Source organism: Lepidochelys kempii, chromosome 5 (assembly GCF_965140285.1).
Source record: "Lepidochelys kempii isolate rLepKem1 chromosome 5, rLepKem1.hap1, whole genome shotgun sequence".
Classification (NCBI taxonomy): Eukaryota; Metazoa; Chordata; order Testudines; family Cheloniidae; genus Lepidochelys; species Lepidochelys kempii.
Genome location: NC_136384.1, coordinates 11,653,080 through 11,678,189, shown reverse-complemented (window position 1 = coordinate 11,678,189; position 25,110 = coordinate 11,653,080). Strand labels below are relative to the sequence as shown.

Genomic DNA, 25,110 nt, shown 5'->3' with positions numbered 1-25,110 from the left:
CAGTGGGTGTTGTAAACACCGATGGCTCAGCCCACTCCAACCCAGCGCGGAGAACAGCTGAAATACTACTGAGCATTTACAGAGCAATTTTACAAATTGCTGTACAAATACTAACCAAAATGGAATCCGTCTTTACAGGAGCCCGGCAAAATGGGCAAGCAACTACCATCAGCCTCCTTTTCCAGAGAGGGAAACTAAGGCAAAAAACTTGGCAGAGCTAGGACCGAAAGCCAGAAATTCCTGGATTACAGCCTAAGTCTCAAACCATTAGGCCAAGGATTTGCAAATTCTTTTTCATAATGCGGACCACACCCAATAAAATCGTCTCCTGGATTCCCTCCACTCTCATTCATGATCACATAACATCCCCGGGGCAACTGCCGCGATTGTTCACATGGAAAAGCAACAAGAGCAAAGTAGTTAGTATATGTCTAGCTTCTTTTAATTTAATGTAGCTGCTGGAAACAAAGACTGGAGCACTCCCCTCCCTCCCCCAGTGAACAGACAGCTCTCCACAGACTCCATTCCAACAAGCACCACCAGTTGTCCACGGACCACAGTCTGAGAACTGATGCATTAGCCCATACTGCCTTATAAACAGAAGAACACTATACGACTAAGAAATAGGCATAACTCCCTCCCTAAGTGGCCACTGAATAGACACTATTGCCCCAGTTCGCAGCCCTTTTGCATTACTGGCATCACCACTCCTTTGTGTACCCACACGCTGTTACTTAAATTGCTTCCATGTTTTCATTACTTGCCCTCTGTGCTATGTCTATTGAAACTCCTGCGAGCATGCTGAAGAGGTATTTGTAAGCACTGGGGACTAACTGTAGCTGTGGTTTAAATTATTATGCAACAAACCTAAATGATTTTTCAAGTCCTAATAGAGTTAGCTCCTCCTTGGGGGGAAAAATAAATTTGAGCACTCGTCCTCTAGGTGTAAAACAGCCATTTACACAGCTGTTGTTCACATTAAGGGCAATGGGTAGCCTTAGAAGGGTTTGATTTTTATCGGTAGATATAGATACACGCCAATTACACCATACACGTACAAACCAACAAAAAAAAAATATTTCCATCGATAATAATTGAAATGCACAGATAGACAAAGTAAGACAAATGCTGTCTGAGAACCTACTAGAGTGCTGGGTTAAACGGTTTAGAATGTGTTGTAATGTCGGCGTTAAATAATTCCCCACAACTGTGAACATTTCAGTAGATCAAAATGGAAAAAAATGCTGAAAAATAAACATTGACATCATCCATCAAAGTTATAAAAATTGAATTCCACCAAGCCTAGCTATGTACAGCCCTTGATCCACGAACATGCCTCACTGGGAGTTCAAAGCAGTGTGTAGCCCTGCATACGGACCTGGGTGGTCACTGGAACAGTGTCACTGCTCTCAATCCCAAGGGAAAAAAATAAAGTGGGCCAACGTCTCCACTGAGTCCAATGGAGTTATGCCTGCAGAAAATTTGGCCCACAGACTTCACTGTGTTGTTCCTGATTGCTACTGTTCTCCTCAGTTGGTGATCTCTTGAGTTTGCTTTTGCTAAAGCAACAAGAGATGAAGCCAGTATAACTGTGTAGGAATAAATACCACTAAAGGACCACAGATCCCTGGCTGGTTTAAATAGTACAGTCTCTTTCTCATACATAAAGAAAGCTGGCAGTACTTCTGTAAGCCAATGCAAAAACTCCCTATATGAGATGCATACTCCTCTACATGGAAAAATCTCACAAAAGGGCAAGAAAGCCTCAGCTCCGGTTCAAGTCAAGTTTCAACTTGCAGCTTCCTCCTAACCTCAAATTAACTGGATCTTCACAAAAAAACCCTCATGATGCGCACATCAGCCGTTCAGCAACTACATGATTTTACCACTGCACCCTTTGACCTCCCTTCTCCTTACCTGTCCCCGGCAAGGTCTGTCATCATCTCCTGTTATAACTTGCCTTCATTTAGGGCCTGATTCTGCAAACTGGACGGTAAGCAGCACTTACTCACTTGAGTAATCCTATCGGCCTCAGGGTTTCAAGATCAAGCCCTGTAGACTGCTAGCTCTTCTGGGGCAGGGACATTTGGCTGTGAAAATCATCAAAGCTACCGCATTGTCCTCCTTTAAATCCCTCTCCACGCTTCTTCTTTGTGGAAACTCCAGCTGGACAACAGTTAGGCAGCCGGTGCACTGTAAGCCCCGTTTATTATGCTAATTGTAATCACCTCACCCTTATCTGGTGCTCCCCGTCTGTGGATTGTATCCACCTGTTGTCTCTTGCCATATATTTAGATTACCCCGGCCCCAAAGAGCTTACAGTCATTTTGTAATATGGGTGCGCAGTGCCTAATACAAGGGGGCCCTCATCCCTGATGGAAGCTTCTATGTGCTACAGAAATGCTTGGTGTCACGGACTTAAAAGTCACATGCTCTGCCCACACACCAGCACAAAGCTGCTGAGAGCCGTATCTTTGAATCTCCTGACCTTTGCATGAGTCAAATCTCCTCCTTAATGTTGCAGTGCTGTAAGCATTTTGCATGTCACTTCCACAACTACTGTTTGTTGACTTTAAAAATAACCAACAACCACTTTAGTTGGATGGCCATGCAGGCAACTAAACACACTGTGATGCTAGCTCCTTTCATTTGACCCTGATTTCCAATAACAGTCCTGGAAGTTCTCCTTGATCCACATACATAACTATAGTCAGTGTGTGTTCTTATCAGTATGGTTCCACAATCATATGAGTTTGTTTGGACACAGTCATTAACAGCCAGATTGTGGTACCTTGTTAATGTTGGATTCTATTTCACACGACAAGCACTTCCATTGAAATCAACAGGACTGCTTGTGGCGTAGGTTGTTACTCAGTGTGAGCAAGGGTATTAGTATCTAGGCCTAAGCATTACTTTACGTTAGTGGATATCCAGATATCTGGAAATCTGCACCATAGTGGATAAACGGCCCAAAGAAATCCCTTCACTGAGTTAAAAGTAACGTATTCACCCACATGCAGTATGTTATTCACATTGATTCAGAGAAAAATTCTCCTTGCCTTCAGTCCTCATGAGTTCACACTCCTTAAGATTCACTTTGGCTAAACCGACACATGATCACGCAGTTTCACCCAATGTAAAGAATAAGAAATCTCAGCCCAAAGAGCATTTCGAGACTATGAGAAGCACCTGGAAGAAAATGGAGCTAATAGTGGAGCTGCCTTCTCAACGATAACTTTAGTGTCACCAGCACAATGCTGTAATCGAGAGCAATGGAGCCAATAGCCCCGTATATAGGCACGAGCGCATTTATTCTCTGCACGCATACCTGTGTTCGACGATGCAATTTAAAGCTTACAAAACAAAGGGATTGAGCAGTTGTGCTCAGACACATAGCAGTTAGAAACGGGGGACATCGTTTATCAGTCATTTACTTAATAAACTTAACTCTCAACTGCATACAAAACAGAAAAGGCCTTTGAAGGTCAGAGAACTTTTGACCTCCTCTGCACTGGCTATCATAAAGGACAATTCAAGATGATCTTCATATTGTACGTGGGAATGCTGGACTGTCCCTCGTTTATATCAGCTCCGTGTTAACCAAGCAGAGCTTGGCAAATTGGGTGAAGGTTATTTCTTGTGCACACACATGGGATACCTTTTGTTCTCAGCTGATTAGTCTAGCCTCTCCATGACCTTCAGAAGCACAACTGGTGAACTCTGGCAACCCGCCACAGCACAGAGGTTCAGGTTGCCCCAGGTTAGTCCCACTCCCAGGAGTTCCGAGCAAGGCAGATGGTCCCCCCATACAGCGAGAAGGAACAGGAGAACCCATTGTGTTCCAAATCTGTTTTGGTAACAGGGCTGGTTCTTATTATTTCTGCAAAAGCAGAGTCCAATACCCAGGGCCAAATCCTGCCCTCAGAGGCATGCAGCTGGCTCCCAACCCCTTCCCAAGAGGGCTGGGGGCATAGCCTAGTGGAAGTTGCATGCATGCACCCGTAGGCAGAATGTGGTCCTCATTGTTCAGAATGTCTGATCAGATTATCTCACTCGGTCCATGCAGCACAGTCTTGTGTAAAAACAGGCAAAGGGGGCCGGGGAGAGGAGGGAAACAGTACAGTTCATCAGCTGTGAACAGCTAATAAAGAGGAAAAATAAATAAGAGGCCACTTGAAAGCACTGGTATCCTTACCTTCTTTTTGGAGTGCCCTCTGTCCTCCTCTTTAGCTGCTTTGCTATTTTTCCCACCTCGGGAGAGTTTCTGCTCCCCAGACTGCTTGATGGTGATTTTGATCTCAGGTGGGCAGATATAGTTCTCCAGGTTTTTAGGGGGCTTCTTGGCTCTCTTAGTGGTCTGGATTTTCAGCTTCAGGCTCCCCTCTGTAAAGTTAGCCTCCTTGATTGAAAACTCCTGCTCCTCCAGGCCATCTCCTGCCACCCATTTCTCGCTGTCTGCATTGGAAGTGGAATCCACGTCTCTCCCAGAACCCAATTCGTCCTCTTCTTCTGGCTCCAGTCGTTCTCCGCTCACTGGAATCCCTTTCCCGGAGCCTGAAGCAGGCAACATGGTCTCCCCCGTGCAGCTAGAAGAAGGTGGAGGCTTCACAGAGGCAACCGTGGCCGGCAGGAAATCCGCCTCGCCTCCCCTTTGCCGGGAGCTGCCTAGGGTCTCCCTTGCCTCCATGGCAATCTCACAATGCACTGGAGTTTTATAAGAGGGAAAGGGGGAAGGGGAAGGTGATGAGGAGAAAAGGGGGGAGAGGGGAGAACCCCAGGAACTGAATGGTAACTGTCTGTAAAATTTAAAGTCCCAATAGTCCGGACACTGGAAGGAGCTCAGAAGTGATCAAAGCCGCAACTGTTGAAAGAAGAGAGAAGAAAAAGGAAGTCAGCACTCATGCATGTGACAAAGTGCAACCATAGGACCGACTGAAACAGAGCACTACGGGGCTCCCCCAAGATGGGTCCAATCCAGCACAGCACTGCGCACCTGCTGTAAGGTCCTGAACACCTTCAGTGAAGCACGTAGGATTTGCCAGCACTCAGAACCAGCCAGAACTTGGGCCTAAAATACTAGGGGACAGCCAACCAACAAACAATGACAATCTGTACCCCAACGAGATGGACTGGATAACGAAACACACGCACAGAAAAACATACGTACATCTACACACGACTGAAGCTGCTTGGATTTGGGATTCATTTGCACCAGCTCAAGCTGGAAATGCATCGAAGGTTAAGTTTCACCACTGCTTAGGGCTCCAGAGGAAACCTGGAGGCCAGCATTTTCAAAAGTGACTCATTTCACATACCTCCATCTTTGAATGCCCAACCGGAGAGGGCTGATTTTCAGAAAGCCCCCACCCTTTGAAAATCAGCCCCCCTTTAAGGTGCCTCTAGTTGCAAACCCCAAAAATGGAAGCAACCCCTTATCTAATCCCTTTTGAACATCTTGACCGGATGGACAGGAGAAGCTATAGAATTTCAACAGAGATAAAGCAAAACAATGGGCATGTTTCGTGCAGAGTTACATAAAGACCAAGACAAACACCAAGCATCCAGTGAACAATCTTCTAGGGAACCAGCTACATACAAAATCTTAAAGCAAATAAGGATTTCCCAACCCACCCCATGTAGCAACAAACTGTAAAGGCAACCCTGGGAAACAGCAGTTTGGCCAGTCATCAGTACAACATGTCCCCTTGCATGTTTCACTGTAACACTCCTCATTCTAGAACTCAGCTTGGCACTAGAAATCAGGTAAGCTTTCTTGTGGGGTCTGCAGTTTGAACGGCTCGCTACTTTCCACTTTTTAAAGTTCAGGGGAAACGATCCTGCACATACACTATTTGCTCAGATTTCCACTGGAGTACAGCCAGAGGTCACTGATCTAGCCTTGGCCTGTGAGGGTAGTGGTGAAAAGTCCTTACCGTCCTACTGCTAAATGATGGAGAGGCTGAGGGAGCTGGGATTGTTTAGCCTGCAGAAGAGAAGAATGAGGGGGGATTTGATAGCTGCTTTCAACTACCTGAAAGGGGGTTCCAAAGAGGATGGCTCTAGACTGTTCTCAATGGTAGCAGATGACAGAACAAGGAGTAATGGTCTCAAGTTGCAGTGGGGGAGGTTTAGGTTGGATATTAGGAAAAACTTTTTCACTAGGAGGGTGGTGAAACACTGGAATGCGTTACCTAGGGAGGTGGTGGAATCTCCTTCCTTAGAGGTTTTTAAGGTCAGGCTTGACAAAGCCCTGGCTGGGATGATTTAACTGGGAATTGGTCCTGCTTCGAGCGGGGGGTTGGACTGGATGACCTTCGGGGGTCCCTTCCAACCCTGATACTCTATGATTCTATGATTCTATGATGTGGTGACCTGAGTACAGTTCTTAGTAGACCGATATCCACATGAAAGCACCATCAATAACACGAGCTGGCTTCCTTTTTGGCAGAGGAACTAAGAACCGTGCACCTCTCGGAGACTGAGCTATCAGCTGGCTCTAGAAGTGGTTTATCTGGCTCATGATAGAGGCACATCGGCAGAGCATATGCAAACATTTGTGCTCAACTTACAGCTCTTCTGTGGATAAAGATAGGACCATCAGTGTCCAGAGCAATTGAGCCCTGCTCTCCCATAAGCACTAAGTTGAAAGGTATCCCACCAATGCAAAGGGGATAACAACCCCTCACTCAAAGGGGTTTTTGGAGGATTAATTAGTTAATGCCTGTACACTGCTTTGAACATGGGAAGGTTTCGCTTAATGCTAGCTAATATAATTATTAGTTTAAATAGGGGACATATCACACCTGCCTGACTGTTTTGATTATGCAGGTGTAACCCACTCTTGGAGTTTGCCCTCTCCTAGAATGCTGGACTGAGCCTCTAGGGGGGTCCTACCCTTTGGACCATGACAATAATGGCTACTGGAGCACTCTGACACCATTTCCCAACATGCTTGGAGACAAGGGCAGGGAGAGAGGAATTAGAAACTCCTGCTGAGGCCAATAGGCTTCTGCATTGGGGGAGGGGGGAGAGAGACTATGGACAAGCTGTTTGCTGGGGCAATGATGAGCCAGGGCTGCTCAGCCCTCAGTGAAAGGACGCAGCCTGACTCAGAGACACAGACACTAGGTTTAGTTTCAGAGTTCGGTCTGGGAGCTGAGAGAGAAGCAGAACAGCACAGGGAGCCACTGGTTAACTCCCCCTCCCCAGTGCCATAAAGGGGTCTTTGAACTACAGCAGGAAAGTTGCACGCACCAGGCAGCGACAACTCTGCAGAGACCACCGTCCAGACTGACAGAGATCCAAGCCGGCACTGGCTACCAAGAGCCAGGTGAGATCCCCACAGGACTGAAGACCAGGGAGCCAGGAGAGGACCCTGTCCCACCCAGGCAAAGACACTGTTAGAGGACCCCTTTTCTTTTTGTTTAAGCCAGCCAACATTCGCAGCACTCCAGCACTCACCTCCAGACTCAGCCTCTGGGTACCATCCGCCTAGGGAAGTGGCCAGGGAGGCAGCTGGGGGTTGGGAAGAGCTGGGAGTGTTGGGAGGTGGGAAATGTGTTGATAATTAGTATTATTAGTTAACTCTAAACGTTTCCTTCCCCCAATCCCATCTTCCTGCTCCCAATAAAGTCCCTCTTTGTTATGTTGTTATTTTGGGTGGGGGTGTCATTTCTTTGCTGGGTTTGTGTTGAGGTACTTTACTGTTTCCAGTGTGTTTTATACTCCTCACCAGCAGTGGTAGCAATATTGTGACTTGAGCACAGTGAGGAATCACCTTGGGTGGAGGCACCAGGCGTCACAAAAACAATTGCACCCAGGACTCAACCCCCGCGAAGAGAAGGGAGCAGCCCCTGCAGGTAGCAAGCACCAGAAAGGAGGTTTGAGCTCTACCTCGGGGAAAGGCTACACATGTAACTGCTCCACGCAGTTAACGGACCTGGCCCCCTGCCATGCTTTGTGCCCAAACAGATGACGGCATCAGCGTCAGGGATACCTTCCACTTCCACCCATACCAATCAAATAAAGCTCCTTATTTATCTGACATTTTGCATTGTTAATTTCCTTACAGAGGAACACACTGTAGGCACACAGAGTACTGAAATAAACATCAGGTGGTAAGGTTCTGCTGTGCGGCATTCCTACAAGTTACTGCTTTGGTATGCATGCATGTGCAATGGGCACTCTGTACCGGACGTCCATCCACAGGACATTAACCCCTTCCCCTGCTGGTAGAAAGAGCAAGCAGTTTCTTGCAGAGAATGTCTATTCAAACAAGCAGGGTACCAGGATGTGCCACTTCAATTGGGCAGCAATGGAGGCTGCTTCTGTTTGCAGAGAAGCAGCTACAGCATCCAACCCATCAACAAAAAGTGAACTAGATTTGATCATCATTTCAAAACATCAGAACAAAACCCTGAACCCTAACTCTGGGAAGTTCATATAGAGGTTGGAATTTCTCTCTATGCGGCTAGGAGCTGACCAAAACCTAGGCTCCTACTCCAAACTTTGGATCTGGATCCCATCTACGTGCCTGACTCTGATCTAAGTTACATCAACGTAAATCAGGAGTAGCTGAATAAAGTCATCCATGCTCCATTCACATCAGATGGGTGTAAATTGGGTTAGATTAGGGCCTAAGAATCTTGGCGTCATCTTGTGTGAGAATCGGCAAACCATGATATCAACAAACCTGCAGCAATAAACAAACAATGATGCACTATATCTCTGTACAGGAATTAAATGGGTCATTGTTTAAGGTAGCTCATTATTCTGCTTCAGGGTTCATAGTTAAATGACTTGGGTAATGGGACATGATACTTGTCTTTCTTGTTTGGGCAGACTACACATGCTTTGACTAGTTAAGAAACCTCAGTTCAACCTCCTGAAAAAGCAGTCTCCTGGGTAGTTCCCCACCTCTATTTCTTTCCCCAGCTTCAGCCATGCCAGTGCTGAACTTTGAACTATTTCCAACTTTGAAGCACTAGGCATGAAGACAACACTAGACATGTTAATGGGAGATACCACAGGAGCAAGTCACTCAGTAGGAGCAATGTTATTTCTACCAATGTGACAATACCCTTTTGTTAGTGTATCCCTAAAGCCTCACTCACAAAGATACAAGGTTCTGGGCATCTTTGGAGCTGAAGAAAATCAAATTAGTGATTAGTAAGAAAAGCTTTAGACAACTTCTGTTTTCTTCATAGTTATAAAGTCAAACTCTAAACCAAATCCTGGATCCAGATATTGGGAAAGTTTGGTCCCTGATTCAGATATTTAACTGGGAATTGGTCCTGCTTTGAGCAGGGGGTTGGACTAGATGACCTTCTGGGGTCCCTTCCAACCCTGATATTCTATGATTCTATGATTCTATGATATTTTGGCTTGGGTCCGTCTCTATCGTTTTGCATTGTCTGCTGTTCCATGTTTCATCTGGGGCTGCAAGTGAAAGTGCCAAAACAAAGCAAGAAAGGTTCTTCTGGCCCGACTGGCTGTGTGGAGAGCTAGAATTCTAGTGGGAAAGCTTATTTACCTATTTTACAGGCCCCAAGGGCTGGGCTAGTTCAGTCTTTTAAATGTTTACCCAAATCTTTTGAGATTCACAGTGATAGGTGATGATCAATAACCTACTACAGGTGCATCACATTCTCTGAAATAAATTCCCAGCAGAAAGTGTAACCACTAGCAAGGCTTGAATTTGAGGAAGGATAATTCACAGGTGAATGAGATGAGTTTCAGAGAATTTAGCATTAGTCCTTAATTAGGGAGTTTTTCCACGCTTTAGCTGATAAAGGCTATGTGCTAAATTCTGCTTATGGATGTTCACACATCCATTTCAATGGGATTCATATGCACATAGCTAAGAGCAGGATTTGACCCTAAGAGTTGTGAGCTCAAGAGCTTGCTCTGGATCATGGACATCCTAGACCTCTCCAACAATAGGATATGAGTTTGTTTCCTTCTGTTGCTTCAAGCAGCTACACAAACTCTCCAGTGTGGAAAAGTCAGAACGGTAAACTGACTAAACAGAACATTTGCTAATGACTGAAACAGCATCCACGCACTAGGTGTTTGTGGGGAAGAAGTGCTACCGAATTTGGGATTCTACGTGTAAGGAAGTGCCAACTCTGTGCTCTCTTTGCTCTTTACACAACAATAACTATATAAAGAAACCAGACAGGAACAGCCACATCCCAAATACTTGTTTTTACTAAAGATACACAAACATGCACCATACAAACTGCTACTCTGGCTGATTTCTTGCAGCTTCTAAAACACAGTGAGCACCTCTAGATGGCTCACAAACTATTTAAAGGGATACTCCTCTAAGCCTAAACACTACAATACACAAATTGAAGTCTCTACTGCAGCTACTAAAGCTTCTCTCTTTTCATTCATAGAGCTCAAAGTGCCTTACAAAGAAAGTAAATACAATTAACCCTATTTACATATGGGGAAACTGAGGCACAGACAGGGGACGTGTCTTGCCCGAGGTCAGCGGTGGAGTCCAACTAAAGCCCAAATCGGACTCCCACTCCAGTGCCATCGCCACTGGATCACTCTTTCCCCATGTGAGATACACTTGCAATTTAACAGCGAAATCCCTAACCACTGATAAAACAACAAAAACCCAGGAAGCTTCTCCACTTCATCCATTTAAAATTGCACAAAGCACTGGGGAATATATGACAGTATTTGACGTTCATGTATCACCTTTCATTCCAAATGATCCCAAGCTCCTTCACCAATTATATACCACCACTGAAATGCAGCTACCTCTGGGGTGGAGGCCACCAGACCACATACAGTACACCCAGGGGAAAGTTTTGGCCAAAGACACTTGAAAAGTGTCACTTAATCTTCAGTGTCCACACGGGGCAGCAGGAGCTTGGGTTTTAAAGTCTCATAAAAAAAACCTGAGGCCTGGTCTACGCTTAAAAGTTTTGCTGGCATAGTTATAGCAGTTGGAGTGAAAAAAAAAAAAAAAATCACACCCCAATACAGCAAAAACCATCCTGTAGATTCAGGGATACTGACAAAACAGTCCTTGCCACAAGTATAGCTTATCTCATATATGGAACTGGGATAGGCTATGCTGCCAAAGGAATTCTTCTATAAATTGCATCCACTCAGGGTCAGTTTGCCAGTATAGCTATACCAGCAAACCCTTTCTAGCGTAGGCAAGGCCTGACATACCGGAAGCAGCATGACACTCAGTTTATCTACTTTGGGAAAACAAAGAAGCCTCTCCTAAGTCCACTAGTTTCAAAATGTCGAGGAATTTCATGCATAATGTTCAGACCACTAAGGGTACGTCTACACAGTGATAAAAGCCTCTGGCTGGCCTGAGTCCGAGGACTGGGGCTCAGGCTCTGGGGCTGAAAATTTGCTGTGTAGACAATTAGGCATGAGCTGGAGTCCAGGCTCTGGGACCCTGTGAGGGTGGAGGGTCCCAGAGCTCAGTCTCCAGTCCGAGCCTAAACATTTACACAGCAATTTTTAGCCCAGCAGCCCAAGTCAACAGAGCTGTGCCAGCTGTGGCTGTGCCAGAGGGCTTTTATTCCCATGTAGACGTGCCTTGAGTTATCTCCTCTGGCCACAATACTCTAAAGGGAACTCCCCGGCATTGCAGGGCACTGGAAAAGGCACCATGACCACTCTTTCCCATCTCTGCGACAGGTTCTACAATAAACATCCTTCTGCCCTTCACCTGTGTTGGGCCTATCACCTCCATCACAGGAACAATGGGGAGGAAGACGTCCCTTTCAAGCTAAACCAACCCACAGAATCAATAAATAAGGGACTGTCGATGTCTTGGTAATGTACTTTTGATACAACTCTTCAAAGTTTGACCGTCAGTCTGGTTGGCGGGTTGTTTTAAAATAGAACAACAGTTCCTACATGCCTGTGGAGGCACTTTTCAATATTTTGTCTGTCTAAACAAACACAGATGAAGGGTCAGATCCTCAGGAGATATAAATAAGGCATAGCTTCAGGGAAGCCAGCGGAGTTCTGTTGGTTTACTAGTGCCAACCGTCTGGTCAACAAACAATAAATGTAACCTTCACTCGTTTTCACTGGACTGCTACAATCTAAAATCTAACTCTGCTCCAAGCCTGTCATCATTTTATTGGTGCTCAATAAAGTGCAAGGCAAGTATGAATCAGGACGTCCCATAAAGGGACGTTCAACAGTCAAATGTCAGAAAGGCTGGGGATGGACTAGGTAACCCACTGTCTAGATGTATCTTGCAACTATGTGATTCTGCAGATACCTGTGTACACACACACACACAGATAAAGAGATAAACAGAAATGAAGGCCCATAATTGGGAAATGTGCCTCCATAATTATGCAGGCTTGTTCGTATGTGTATTACACACACGCGTATCTGTCTCTTCAACATAGAGACATTAAATGGTAGATTATGGAATCATATTTGATTCCATAACTAGGTTTGAGACTCCGTAATTCAATCAGATAAGTACCTTTCTATGTAAGTACCTATCAGAGGAGCAGTGAAGGGAGGGCCAACTGAATGATCAAACAACGGACTCCACCATAAATCACAAAGCCCATAAAAGACACACTGCCCCCAGTGCTGCTGCTGCAACAGCAGGAACCACAGGCAAGTGTTGAGCAGTGAATGGCAGGGTAAATGCCATCCAAGGACAGCCCCTGATGCCCATACCCAAGGTGGGGTTCTGAGCCTGCACGGCAGCAGGCATGCCGGAGCTCCCCATTTCACGTGCATGTTGAAGACTGATTGTGTCTAAATGGGATGCACTTAAAATGACACAAATATTTTTTTCATGCACACAATTGAAACCTAGTGATTATTTGCAAGTGCATCCTTCCCTTCTGCCACACACTCACCACCCAACTCAGAGTGATGTGTCTCACCACCCCTAGAAAGCAATCAAACACCATCTCTCCCATCCCCAAGTGCCTGTCACAAAAGGGCAAATACTTCACTGACTTACACTCTCTGGGCCAACGCTGCTGTTGAAACTGGTGTAAATGAACTTTCGTTAGATTTACACCTGTGCATCTAAGAGCAGAATTTGACCCACATCTCCCCAGGGAAGTCAATGGGTTGCATGGTCCTCTGATTTGTATTACAGGTGCACCTAGAGGGCCAGACTGAGATCACAGCGAGGCACAGTGCAAACACAGTGGAAGATCGTCCCTGCCCCAAGCGGCTTACACACTAGACAAGTCAAGAGCTGAATTGATTTGCCCAAGATCAAACAGCAAGTCAGCAAGAGAGCTGGGAACAGAACGCAGCTCTCCTGATTCCCAGGCCACTGCCCTCTCCCCTAGACCGCGCTGCACGGAGTATAACGCACCATAGCAACAGACATCGTGATCCAGGCCCAATGCAGTCTATAATAGTATGGGCCACCACAGGAAACAAGCTATTTCTATAATAACAGCAGAAAGCTATTTGGAGGACAGCAGCAACCTGACCTGAGGAGGGTACTCTGGATACCTGCTCAGCCTAGATGATCACAATGGTCTCTTCTGGCCTTGGAATCTGTACTGGAAGTATTCACAGCTACTACAAATGGAAAGTTTATAGGTATTTAGGATAAGGATATAGAAGTGGAGGCCAACTATGGAAAGCAAACTCCACGCAATTCCATCAGTTCTGTCTTACCAAACTTCCCTAGTCTGACCCGGCTCTTGGAAGTCTGCCATCCAACACAGTAGCCTGATTCTAGCACAGACGTGGTAACACTCTAATCTCTTTCTCTCTCTCTGATCAAACATTCCCGGCTGCACCCAGAAACTTGCCGAAAATGATTTCTCTGCATAAATCATTAAGGAGGGCTTTGTTTTTATTTATAGCTGCTGCCACACTTTTTTTTTTTTTTTTGAGAGGGAGGGTAGAAGGGGTTGTGTGGGTTTTTCTTTTCCCCCCGATGCAAATGCCAGGGAGGCCAACACTCACTCTTTCAGGGCAAAAAAAAGTGTATTTGATCGGGGATGCACAATGACTGGGCTAGGCATCCTTGCCACAACCCCAAAGCGACGGCACAAGGCTCAGAGGTGAAAGTAAGCCGGTACGTCCCAGGACCGGCTTTCCGAGAGGGCAATTTAAAGCCCTGGAGTAGCGGCGGTGGGCTCTGGCGGGGATTTAAAGGACCCTGGAGCTCCAGCCGCTGCTACTGCCCCGGGGCCCTTTAAATCCCCGCCTGAGCCCTGCTGCCCGAGCCCCTGGGTAGCGATGGCGGGGCTCTGGCGGGGATTTAAAGGGCCCCGGAGCTCCAGCCCCTGCTACCCTCCCGGGGCCCTTTAAACCCCACCTGAGCCCCGCTGCCGATGCCCTGGGGTAGCGGCAGCGGGGCTCTGGAGGAGATGTAAAGGGCGGGGGCGGTAGCGGCGGCTGGAGCCCCAAGCCGTTTAAATCCCCGCCTGAGCCCTGCTGCCCGAGCCCTGGGGTGGGGGCTTTGGCGGGGATTTAAAGAGCCCCGGAGCTCCAGCCACCGCTACCGCCCCCGCCCTTTAAATCCCCGCCGGAGCCCTGCTGCCAAAGCCCTGGGGTAGCGGCGGTGGGCTCCGGCGGGCATTTAAAGGGCCGGGATGGTAGTGGCGGCTGGAGCCCCAGGGCCCTTTAAATCCCCGATGGAGCCCGGCCACCACTACCCTAGGGCTCGGGCAGCAGGGCTCAGGCAGGGATTTAAAGGGCTCAGGGCTCCAGCAGCTGCTACCACAGCGGAGCCCCAGGCCCTTTAAAGCTCTGCCAGAGCCCAGAGCCCCGGGGTAGCGGTGGCAGACGGGAGCCCCCAGGGCTCCTCAGTGCTTTAAAGGGCCCGGGGCTCCGCTCCGGTAGTGGCAGCTGGAGCCCTGGGCCCTTTAAATCGCCCCCAAGCTCCGGGGCTCCCAGCCGCCTCTGCAGCTGGTAGCTCGGGGGTGATTTAAAGGGCTACGGCCTTCCAGTCACCACGATCACAGCTGGAGCCCTGGCCCTTTAAATCAAGATTTAAATTAAAGGGCCTGGGGATTTAAGGCCCTGCCTCTTCCAGTTGAGGCAACGCCCCCTGCTCAGGACTCCGGCGTACCGGTAAGTCCTCTAACTTACTTTCACCCCTGACAAGGATGCACAACAAGAAGACTGTGATCCAGTGTCTGGCCTTCACCTTGGCTACACGCTGTCCAAAGTGTCTCATGTGACCAAACTTTGTTTATTTCAAATGAGATCATGCCTGTGAAAGGTTGGATTTTGAGGGGAGCTTATCACAATGTGTTTTTGTTATTCAAAACACTATTTTGTTATTCAAAGCCCTGACAATGACCCAGATTCTCAAAGATCTTTAAGCACTTAGTGCCCACTGATTTCAACAAGAGTTATGCACCTGGATACCTTGGAGGACCAAAGTATTTGGTCCTGTACAACACACATATAAGGACTGTCCTTGCACCAAAGAGTCTACCGTGTCAAGGAGCGTCTGAGATATGCTGGGACACCAAGAGGAAAGTGTTAATTTGGAAAGTAGATGGCGGTAGTTTAGTTTTGCTTCCTTTCGTTATCCTCTTCTAAAGAGCTGGAGCAGAGAGGGCCTTTGATTGTCATTGATTAGAGTTGAGAGGAGAGGAGCTGGTGCATTGGAACTGGGAGGTCACAGCTCGGAAGTGTGATTCCTAGTGGGGGTAGAGAGACTCGGGCTGGTGCGGTAAAAATAGCAGTGCTGACGTTGCAGCCCAGCGGTGGCTTGCACTAGCCGCCCAAACTCGGACCTAAAGGGCTGGGTGGGCTTGGACTCAGCTAGTCGCTGCACCATGACTCCTCAAAGCTGCTATTTCCTTGTTGAATTGCATCTCCACATGTGTCCATTGGGGAGGAAGGCAAGGGAGACACAGGCCCAGCATTACCATAGTTAAAGACCAAGCGCTGCCCTCAGTTACTCCCCTGTAATCCTACTGTCTTCAGTGAAGTTTGATAATATACTTGCACGAAGGCAACGTTAGTGGTTTGAGCATTGGCCTGCTAAACCCAGGAATGTGAGTTCAATCCCTGAGGGGGCCATTTAGGGATCTGGAGCAAAAATTGGGGATTGGTCCTGCTTTGAGCAGGGGGTTGGACTAGATGATCTCCTGAGGTCCTTTCCAACCCTGATATTCTATGATTCTATGATTATCCATTCATCTTTAATATGCAGATTTCCTGACATTTGTGCTTAGCTGTGCCAACTTTCAGTTGCATCACTGCCTTTCTTGCATATAATTTCCTGAGTTTTTTTAATTAAAAAAAATTCCCGGGTCTGTAACTAACACTATCCATGTGCTGAGGCACAGTAGAACCTGCAACTATCATTACGGCCACACTTTAAAACTTACAAGGCTGCTAGTTAGCCAGGGGCAGGCTATAGTCCATTGATACTGCAGCCCAAGTACAAATATGGTACAGAGTTGCTAGAATGTACCCTTAAAATGGCCTAATCCAGCCCCAAATCGGTAGAAAGTCTCCCATTAACCTCAGCAAGTATTTTATTAGGCCCTAAATGTATATGGACGAAAATAGTTCCAGAGATTGCTGACTGAAACATCCACTGGTATTAAGTGAGATTGTATTAATTAGTAGCACAGCAGGGCCCTGATTAAGAATAAACCAACTTTCTTCAAACTTATCTTGCATTTTTGGACCCAGTGAGATCTGCTAGCCATACTCAGTTGGAAGAAAATCAGTGCAGTAGTCCTAAAAGTTATGAACATTTAAATTAGGCAAGCTTTCAGAGGCTACCACTTATCCAGCTGAACCCTTCTGCACAGTGCATCTCTAAGGGCACATCAACAGACAAAGTTTTCTATTGGGCATATTTGATATGCAATTTTCAAATGGCCATAACTTTTGTGACTCAAAACTTTTTTTCTCTCACACCAGGCAAAGGCAGAAGTTTGCAACAAGCACTACAGGCCTACTAATTTATCTGTTCAAATTCCAGCTGTTGTCCAGTCTAAAAGTGTGAGGTTAGACATAATTCAAAAGGCAAAGGTGATTTCCCCCTACTCCCACACCTTTTCTGAATCAATTACATGGCAACTGACAACAGGAGGGAATTTGCTCAACCTTTCCCTCCCCCATCCCTCAGAAAACTCCATCAACCAAACAACACTTGGAATTGTTCAATGCAATATGTGAAAGTTACATATGCAAACACGGGTTGATAACTGAAACCAGTTAAGACTAATAGGTGCCCACAATAATACTTTGCATGTAAACAGCCTTATTCATCTGAGGACCTCAAAGCACTTATCAAATGTACTTAATTAAACCTCACAACTTCTCTGATCCCTTATGGAAAAGCACTAAAGAATTGAATGGAACATTATAGCCTGGGTATTGAATATTGTTACATTCCTGCTACAGAATTCTATAGGAAAAAGTATACAGAAAAGATTTCATTCCCTAGCAAATTAATAAGACTCCAGATTAATTTCTATAGAAGTCTGTTAAATTCATTGAGGCCCAGAAGTTCAGGCCTCTCTCCATTTGATTTAGATATAAGATAACAAAATCATAAATAAATTAATAGTAGCAGGTTGGTTTTAACATCCAACTATTACTTTACCACAACTTGCCGCAATGGCAAATTATTTTTTTGTGGTTTATACCACTATCCTCCCCTGCGCTGGTTGGATGGCCTGGGATACGAAACAAACCCAGTGCCAATCCAAAAGGGGAAATGGTCTCTTTTCCCCACATTCTAGATGATAAACAGAATCCCCTTCTCCCAACTCTTTGCCACACTTCCGCAACTTGTGGAAGACATGTTGGATTGTTCCCGGGCTTTTGTCTAACTTAACTAATGTTGTTGCTTTCCTCGTTCTCCACGTCCAATTAAATGATAGTGCGGAATCCAGACAGCATGTTGGAGAGCTCTGCTTCTTCACAGCATCCTGTAGATTTCTAAGCAGGTCAGAATATGCAACAAACTTTTCAAGCAATGTCAAGCGAAAGGTTCATTCTTAAAAAGAAAAGAAGAGCTTTGAGCCTGGCTTATGAGCAGTTGTGTTAACAATGCACATCTGCAATTTGGTCATGTGTCTGAATAAAACTGGGGAATGGGCCCAACCCATAAAAACTGGATCCACTTTCAGATCAGACAGTGTCTCAAAGCTAAGAGACCTGGTTCCAGAGTTCTGACTTAGGACCATCTCTAAATAAGATGGCAACTTTCTAAAAGAGTAATTGTATTTCCTCCATGATATTTTAGGGGAAGAACAACCTGTTGACGTTTTAAGGTGGAAAGTGACAGACTAGAACTAGAAAGCCAGCAGCAAGGCATTGTGGGTGCTTGCCCCCAAAAGTTCTCTTTATGCATTAATCCACATACACCTGATATTCCATTGATGGACTTTTCCAGACTCCAATTTGAGATTTATTTTAACTCATTGTCTCCAGACAGAGAATGCTGATACACTAACAGTCCCTAGGTTCCTAGTGAGCAATGTGTAAAACTGCAGGCTAGATTTTCAGGTGGCTTTCACCTAGCCTTTAACTGTGTGGGTGGAGATTTTGCATGAGCACCTATTTGCATTATTCTCCATGTGTGTGTCTAACTGCTGGATTTGCATGCACCATAATTGTGCATGCATACAGTATAGACAAAGAAAGGCCACACTGCAAAAAATCTTATTATTTTACCCTGGTGCACATCATTGATTTTAAAATGTAGCACACTTTTGTGCAACTTTTTGCCTTGCCTTCAAAACAAACTCAGATGCAAAAGTCTTTGAAACTCCTCTCCTTACAAAGATCAGCTAAACTCTGGTGACATGTAGTTATTCTAAGGGGAACTGAGGGAGATCATCGGGGCATATTGATAATAATCACTCATCAATGGAGATATATCAGTTCCACCACAGTAATCCTTTGGACTCCAGAACTGTGTTATGTGATTCATTAGACAATAGCATCTCTTGCTATTGGTTGGGTCAAGAGTCAAAACTGCAACATAATTGAAAGTCTCCAAGCACAAGGCAATAGTTTTTCAGTCCTGGAGGGTGTTGTCCAAAGGGGAAAGAAAACAGAAGGGAAAGATTAAGTATGAGCCATTGAGCCCTACTGAGAGGGCAGAAAAGTCACTAGAATTGGGATTAGCCAAAATCTTGTAATGAAAAACAAAAGCCCTGTTGGTAGGCTGGTATATATACCTAAGAGGTGTGAGGGGGCAGAGGGGGGAGGCTGGAGGGCAGAGGAGGGGAAAAGGAGCTAAGAGGGAGGGAGGAGATAGTCTATAAAAGGGGATTAAGTAATAAATGAAGGCAAAATTGATGTTCTTACATTGTAAAGAATTTATGGTCAATAGATGCTCAGTATTATTTTTAGTTAATTGGAAATACCAATTTGATTAATTTGGGATCCGGTTCATTCTAAGTGTTTGAATTGAACTTATACTGAATAACAGACCTTAACAAAGAAACCCTATAAACATCAAATAGAACTAAATGGCTCAACTGTTACTATTAATAATCAAAGCCTTTATTTCTTTTGGTTGCCAGCACCTACTACACTTTATAGCTTTGCGCAAATCTAACACACCATTTCACCATATTTCACATCGCTCATCCTCTTAAAATGATAATGTGTTAATCAAGGCTGGGTTTTTTTTGGCAGGAGCCAAAGAGCTCAAGCAACTTGAAATAACATCAGCAAAACATTATTTATTCCCCAGCCCAAGTTGCAGAGAAAACAGAGGTTTTCTTGGCTCCCTTACTTCTCAATAGATCTCTGGTTTCAATTAAAATGTTGGGTCTGAGAAGTTAAAGAAAAAAAGTCAAAGCCAAGAGTGGACGGAAGAGCAATCTCCAATCCCTATGTGTTTTTCTCTCTTTACATAACCATTCCCATCACAGCAGAGATTAAAGTACAACTACATTGTTTGCAGAACTTGTTTTTAACCATGCTTCTCTCTCTACTGCCATAGTCGTCTGTCTGCAGGGGCTGTTTAATCAATTGTTACCATTTGGGTCCATAATATTAAATAGGGGATTGGATTTGCCGGCAATTCTTTACCCCTGAAATCCTCCTGTCAATAAGAAAGGAATCAAATGACTTCCCCTGACAGCAGAGGACCAGCAGGATCAACATTTTACTCGCCTAGAACATACTTTTAATTTGACAGATGTACATAGAAGGCAATACACTGCTGACCCAGTGGCATGTCGCAGCCTGGGTAGACTACTGGAGAACCTCTGCTACTCAAGCTGACTCAGTCGACTGGCTTGTTTACTCCTAGTAGGTAATGAAACACCTTCATCTGCAGTATTAAAAAGAGAAATATTGTTTCCCCTGGAGTGTCCCCCTAGTACATTTGTTTGCCACCTACTCCTCCCAGTGCTCAACTCAGATTACAGGATTGCCTCTCGCGGCCACAACTGTGCCTCGGATACCCGCAAAACCTTACAGACCAGGGGGAGAGGTGCGTTAACTAGCAGCCACACGCACGGAATCGATTTTTATGCGAACTTTTCCAGCGCTCAAATCTAGCCCTTGCCCCCGTCTGCGTTTCACAGCCGCATCTCCCTCTTCCTCCACCCGCCTGCGAGCACTCCGACTCCGGAGCGAGCAGCCCAGTCAGCAGCTATCTTAAGAGACATATAAAAACACACGCCGGCACAGACGCAGTCGATCCCCGAGGCATCAGGGCAGAGAGATAAAGGTGTCTGGGCGATCCTGCCCTGGACTGTCACAGCCGCCACGAGAGAAATTGACCTGGAGCCTGTTCAAGACAGCATCTGAATTCTCTCCTCCTGCAAGGGCATCTCCCGCCCTGCCACATCCCCCCCCCCCCCCAACCCATTCATCCCCTTTCTACACCCCCCTCAGCGTCAATTAGACGTGAACTGAAGACAGGGGCTGCTCCCTGGCCCCTGCTTGAGCCAAGTGGATCAAGCCTTCGCGCCCAGCTGGGGACGGGGAGCTTTGGGCTGGGTGGCTGGGTTCCGTCCCGGGGGCAGATCCAATGTCTGCCGCTCACAGTCCCAGATCCAGGGGCGGGGGGGGGCTGGCTGCGGGAGCCGAAACTGACAAGCGGTGTCAGTTCCCTTTGCAGGTTCCTTTTCGGGGCGATCTTTGCCAGGAGCACCTCGGCCCCCACAAATCCAGTTTGACTTTCCATGCACCCGGACAGGGTCCCACGTTCGGCCGCAGAGAACTTTAGAAGGGGTGTGTGGGGGGGCTGCTGGGGGCGGCGGGGCGCGATTGCTTGTACCGGGAAGCTGCTGCTTTAGGGGAAGAGTTTCTCGCGGCAGATTGCCCTTTTAGCATTAGACGTCAACCATGAGATTATCAGTGCAGTTTATTTGAAGCGGAAACGAATCGGAAATCCTTCTCCCAACTGCCTTTTTAGACATAAATACACACACACAGGCTGTCCCGTCGTGGCCTGTTTATTCCGTGTGTGTCATGCTACGCACACACATGTCCACGTACATCACACACACACGATCATCACAACGTGAGGGGGCACCAGCCCAGCTTCAGGCTCAATAAGTCTTATCTCCCACTGCCAGGCAAGGGAACTTGTCCACTACCTCCAGTTCAAACCAGGGCGCTGCTTGGGGAGGGAAACGAGGGGTGAATGTCACCATGCCTTGATTTGACAATAGCAGCTCTAATCTGCAGACTGATTTTACAAGCTAGCGTCTTTTCCTAACCTCCCCCCCCCCCAACCCCACCCCCATCATCTGGCTTTTTACATGCCCCAGCCCCTAAAAGCTTTAACTCCGGTTTTGCCCTGGTTTTATTTCAGGGAGGTGGCGAGGAATAATCGGGGGAGGGGGCGTGTATTATTAAGAACGCGGTTACTTCTGAAACAAACACGACGGGTGGGTGGGGGGGGGGAGATCCTGCGTTGTTAATTACCCACCCCCTGGCTTCCTGCACACACACACACACACGTTTGTTACTGGAAATCGCCGCTTTTATGGAGTGCGTGTCCTTTTCAATGTCAAAATAAACCCAGATCCTTTCAATGGGCTGGTGTGAAGCGAACACAAACACACAAGGGCTTTTAAGTCCTTACGTGAACTGTATTGGATTTAACACGCAGAGAGAGACACCATCCCATCTATAGCTATTACAAAATTCGGGTACACTAAGAAAGGAGGGTGGGGGGAATCCCCAGCAAGGTTATAATGTTGCTCTCTAGCTCCACTTAACCGGCAATTTACAAAGGGGGGGGAGAAGATCTGCCAACTCCCCCACACGCGCACACACTCCTGCCACCTACCCCACACCACCATCAGAAAGGCTTCAGAGAGACTAGGGAAGGGAGGTGGGCGTGCAGGAGAGGGGGAACGAAACACATTATACAAACTCCTCCAAAATGCACCCACCCCAGCCGAAAGAGGGGCTCCGGGGGGGGGGGGTAGGAAATCACCTACACCCGGAATATAAATGCACCCAAATAAAGACCTTCCCGCGCCATTGCAAAGTCACCAAGGGGGGTGAGAGGCAGGCGACCGACATTAACTTTTGCATGCAGCCCAAAGACAACAAACCCGCCCGTGCAATCCGGAGCGAGATTTCCCCGGCGGCGGGTGTTTACTAACCCATAGCCCCCCACGCCGGAGCGGGGCTTCTCGGCTTCGTCTCTCGGCTTCCCCCACCCGCGGCTGGGTCTCTTCTCTTTTTTAGATCCCGGTTCCGATCCCTCGCCGGAGCCCCCAAAGGTGCTCTCGCTCGTGCTGCGGCAAAGCCATGGCGGTGCTCATCTGTCAGATACGGGGAGCACACGGGCGTGTAACACGCGCAGAGGCGGGGGGAGGCGGGGGGAGCGATCAGGGCCGGGGGGAGGGGTTGGGCGGGGGGGGGGGAAGGCGCGGGGATAGAGAGAGGGATGATAGAGAGATAAATAGAGAGGGAGAGAGCGAGCAGGGGGGAAAATGGCGTCTGGCAAGCCGGAGTCAATCACATTCACAGTCCCGGCTCATTTGAGCCGGATCCGAAATAATAAAAAAAAAAATGAAAAGGAGAAGGGGGGAGGGGGAGAGAAAGGCAAGGGGGGGGTCAATGCACCGGATCAAATCCTGGCTCCGCAATGGATGGAGCTGCTCCCGCGCTCGCCCCTGGCTTTTCTTTTTTTTGCTTGGTTTTAAAGGGATGCTGCTCGGTGGGCGGACGGCGCGGCTCCTGGCTGCGGGTTTTCCGCCCCCCGGGCGCGCAGAGCGGGCGGGTCGGGGGGTCAGGGCGGAAAGGTTTCGCTGATCGCGGCTGTTTGCCCGGGGCTGCAGCGCTGCCTCGGTGGTTGCGGCTGGCGGCTTGCTCCACGGCTCCCCCTGCGCTCCGCGGGTTGCTTCGGCGGCTCGGGTCCCGGAGCGGAGTAAGGGAAAAGTGCGGGGGGGGGGGGGGCAGGATATTTTGTTAATGGGGGGAGGAGAGAAGCGGGGGGGTCCCTGCTCCTGTTGCCCGGCCGGATCGCTGCTTTGGGGAGGCAGGCGGAGAGTCCACGCGGGGGCTAGGGGCTGGGTGCTGCCTTTTGCTCTCTTGTGGGCTGCACTGTTATTAATTTGTTTTCCCTTAAAGGAGGTAGGGGCGGTGATGAGTTGTCTCAGCCGATCACTTTGAGCTGGTGGCTTCCTCTCTCCGTGCCGGGTCTGGTTTTCTCTCTCCCGGAGACTTGCAGCAGTAGTAGGTTGCGTTGTTGTTGCTGTTTTAAAGGAAGGATCCAACACACAGCCCCCCCCCCCCCACACACACACACACAAGGGCTGTAATGCTCAGCGCCGGGTTCATGTACTCAACACTGCCACTACCTGACACGACAGCGGCAGTGTTGGGGGCAGGGGAGAAAAGCCAGAGAAAAGAAATAGACAGAGAGGGGGAAGAGAAAACCAGATTAGTTCTGTTTACCCCACCACCACAACGCGGGCACAGAGATTTCAGCCCCAGAGATTTATTTTAAATAATCGCATGCACGGACCATGCTCCTGTGACCTAGGATTGCTTATACACTGCTTTCTGGTGGGGAGGGGATTATTACAGTCTTGGGGGGCCAGGCCTTACACACAGGAGTCAGTTGTTACTCGCATGAGTAATCCTATTGAAAACAATAAGGGTGAGTGAGGACTAAAGAGGTGGAGCCTTTACTTAGAAATGTGCATGCCCATGAAATTTCATATGCAACCCCGGGGGGGGGGGGGGCTAGCCTAAAATATCTTAGGTTCCTCCACATTAGGGTTTTCTTATTTTATGGAATTACATGGGATACCCCATCCTGTTTAGATGGTGCCATGTGTCTTAAGAGCTAGGCTACAGCCCACCTGCAAAGGATCAGGGTGTATAAAGGGAGCAATGATACAAGGAGCTTCTCCCCTTTGTACCAGCATGCAGGCACCAGCCACAAGGACAGCCCTTACAGTCCCCTGAGTGCGGAGACTACCTGAGGCTAGTTACCTGAAATAGGGTGATCCATCCCCATCGGACACAGGGGTGTGTGCATGCTATACACCCCCTTCAGAGTGTAGCAGTCCGGGGGCTTCCTTAGAAGTCCCTCCATCTGAGAGCTCCAGCTGGATGGTGAGCTTCCACTTGTCCTGTAAGGCACAGTCGAGCCTGGAATCATTTTCCGCCCAGTGTACACATAATCAATGATCTACAGGCTAGATTGTAAGTGTCTTTTTGTCATACGGAGCCTGTACAACACCTAAGACAATGAGGTCCTGGTCTGAGACTAGGGCTCTAGGAGCTATAGTAATACAAATAATAACAATAGACCAGTTAATACCTCTCTGCTGTCTCTCGTTTCTCCTTATGCATGAGGAAAAGCTCCCAGATAAAGTCCGAACATCTGCTCCTTTATGTGCTTTCAAATCCTTCCTAAAGAACTCACCTCTGCCATGATGTCTACCAAACTCCAGCCAGATGACAAACTGTCACTATCTTTTTTCCCTTCTGTTCTTTTCCAACTTCTTTTCCTCCCACCTCTAACCAATACAAAACAAGCAAGCAATCCAAAAAGGGTTGAGCTGGAAATATTAAAATGAAAAGAAAAAAAACCTGAGATTTTATGTCTCATGAAACACAACTTGTTTTAACATTTCTTGGCAGGAAATTGAAATCTTTCATGGCATGGACATTTTGCCACCGACATGTGGGTTTTGA

At 47.3% G+C, this 25,110-nt stretch overlaps 1 protein-coding gene across 2 annotated transcripts in view; it reads right to left on the bottom strand.

Moving 5' to 3' along the window:
- The window catches only part of SETBP1 (SET binding protein 1), a 324,256-nt gene extending 300,916 nt beyond the window's left edge, over nucleotides 1-23,340 (bottom strand). Inside the window, exons 1-2 of one of the 2 annotated variants that reach the window (XM_073343442.2) lie at nucleotides 22,560-23,340; nucleotides 4,196-4,861 (exon numbers count right to left, since the gene is read on the bottom strand). In XM_073343442.2, the coding sequence (XP_073199543.2) occupies nucleotides 4,196-4,687 (492 nt within the window). In that variant the 5' untranslated portion in view covers nucleotides 4,688-4,861; nucleotides 22,560-23,340. The remainder of the gene's footprint in view (nucleotides 1-4,195; nucleotides 4,862-22,559) is intronic. The other variant, XM_073343441.2, reaches the window with a different exon arrangement.
- Nucleotides 23,341-25,110: the final 1,770 nt, after the last annotated feature.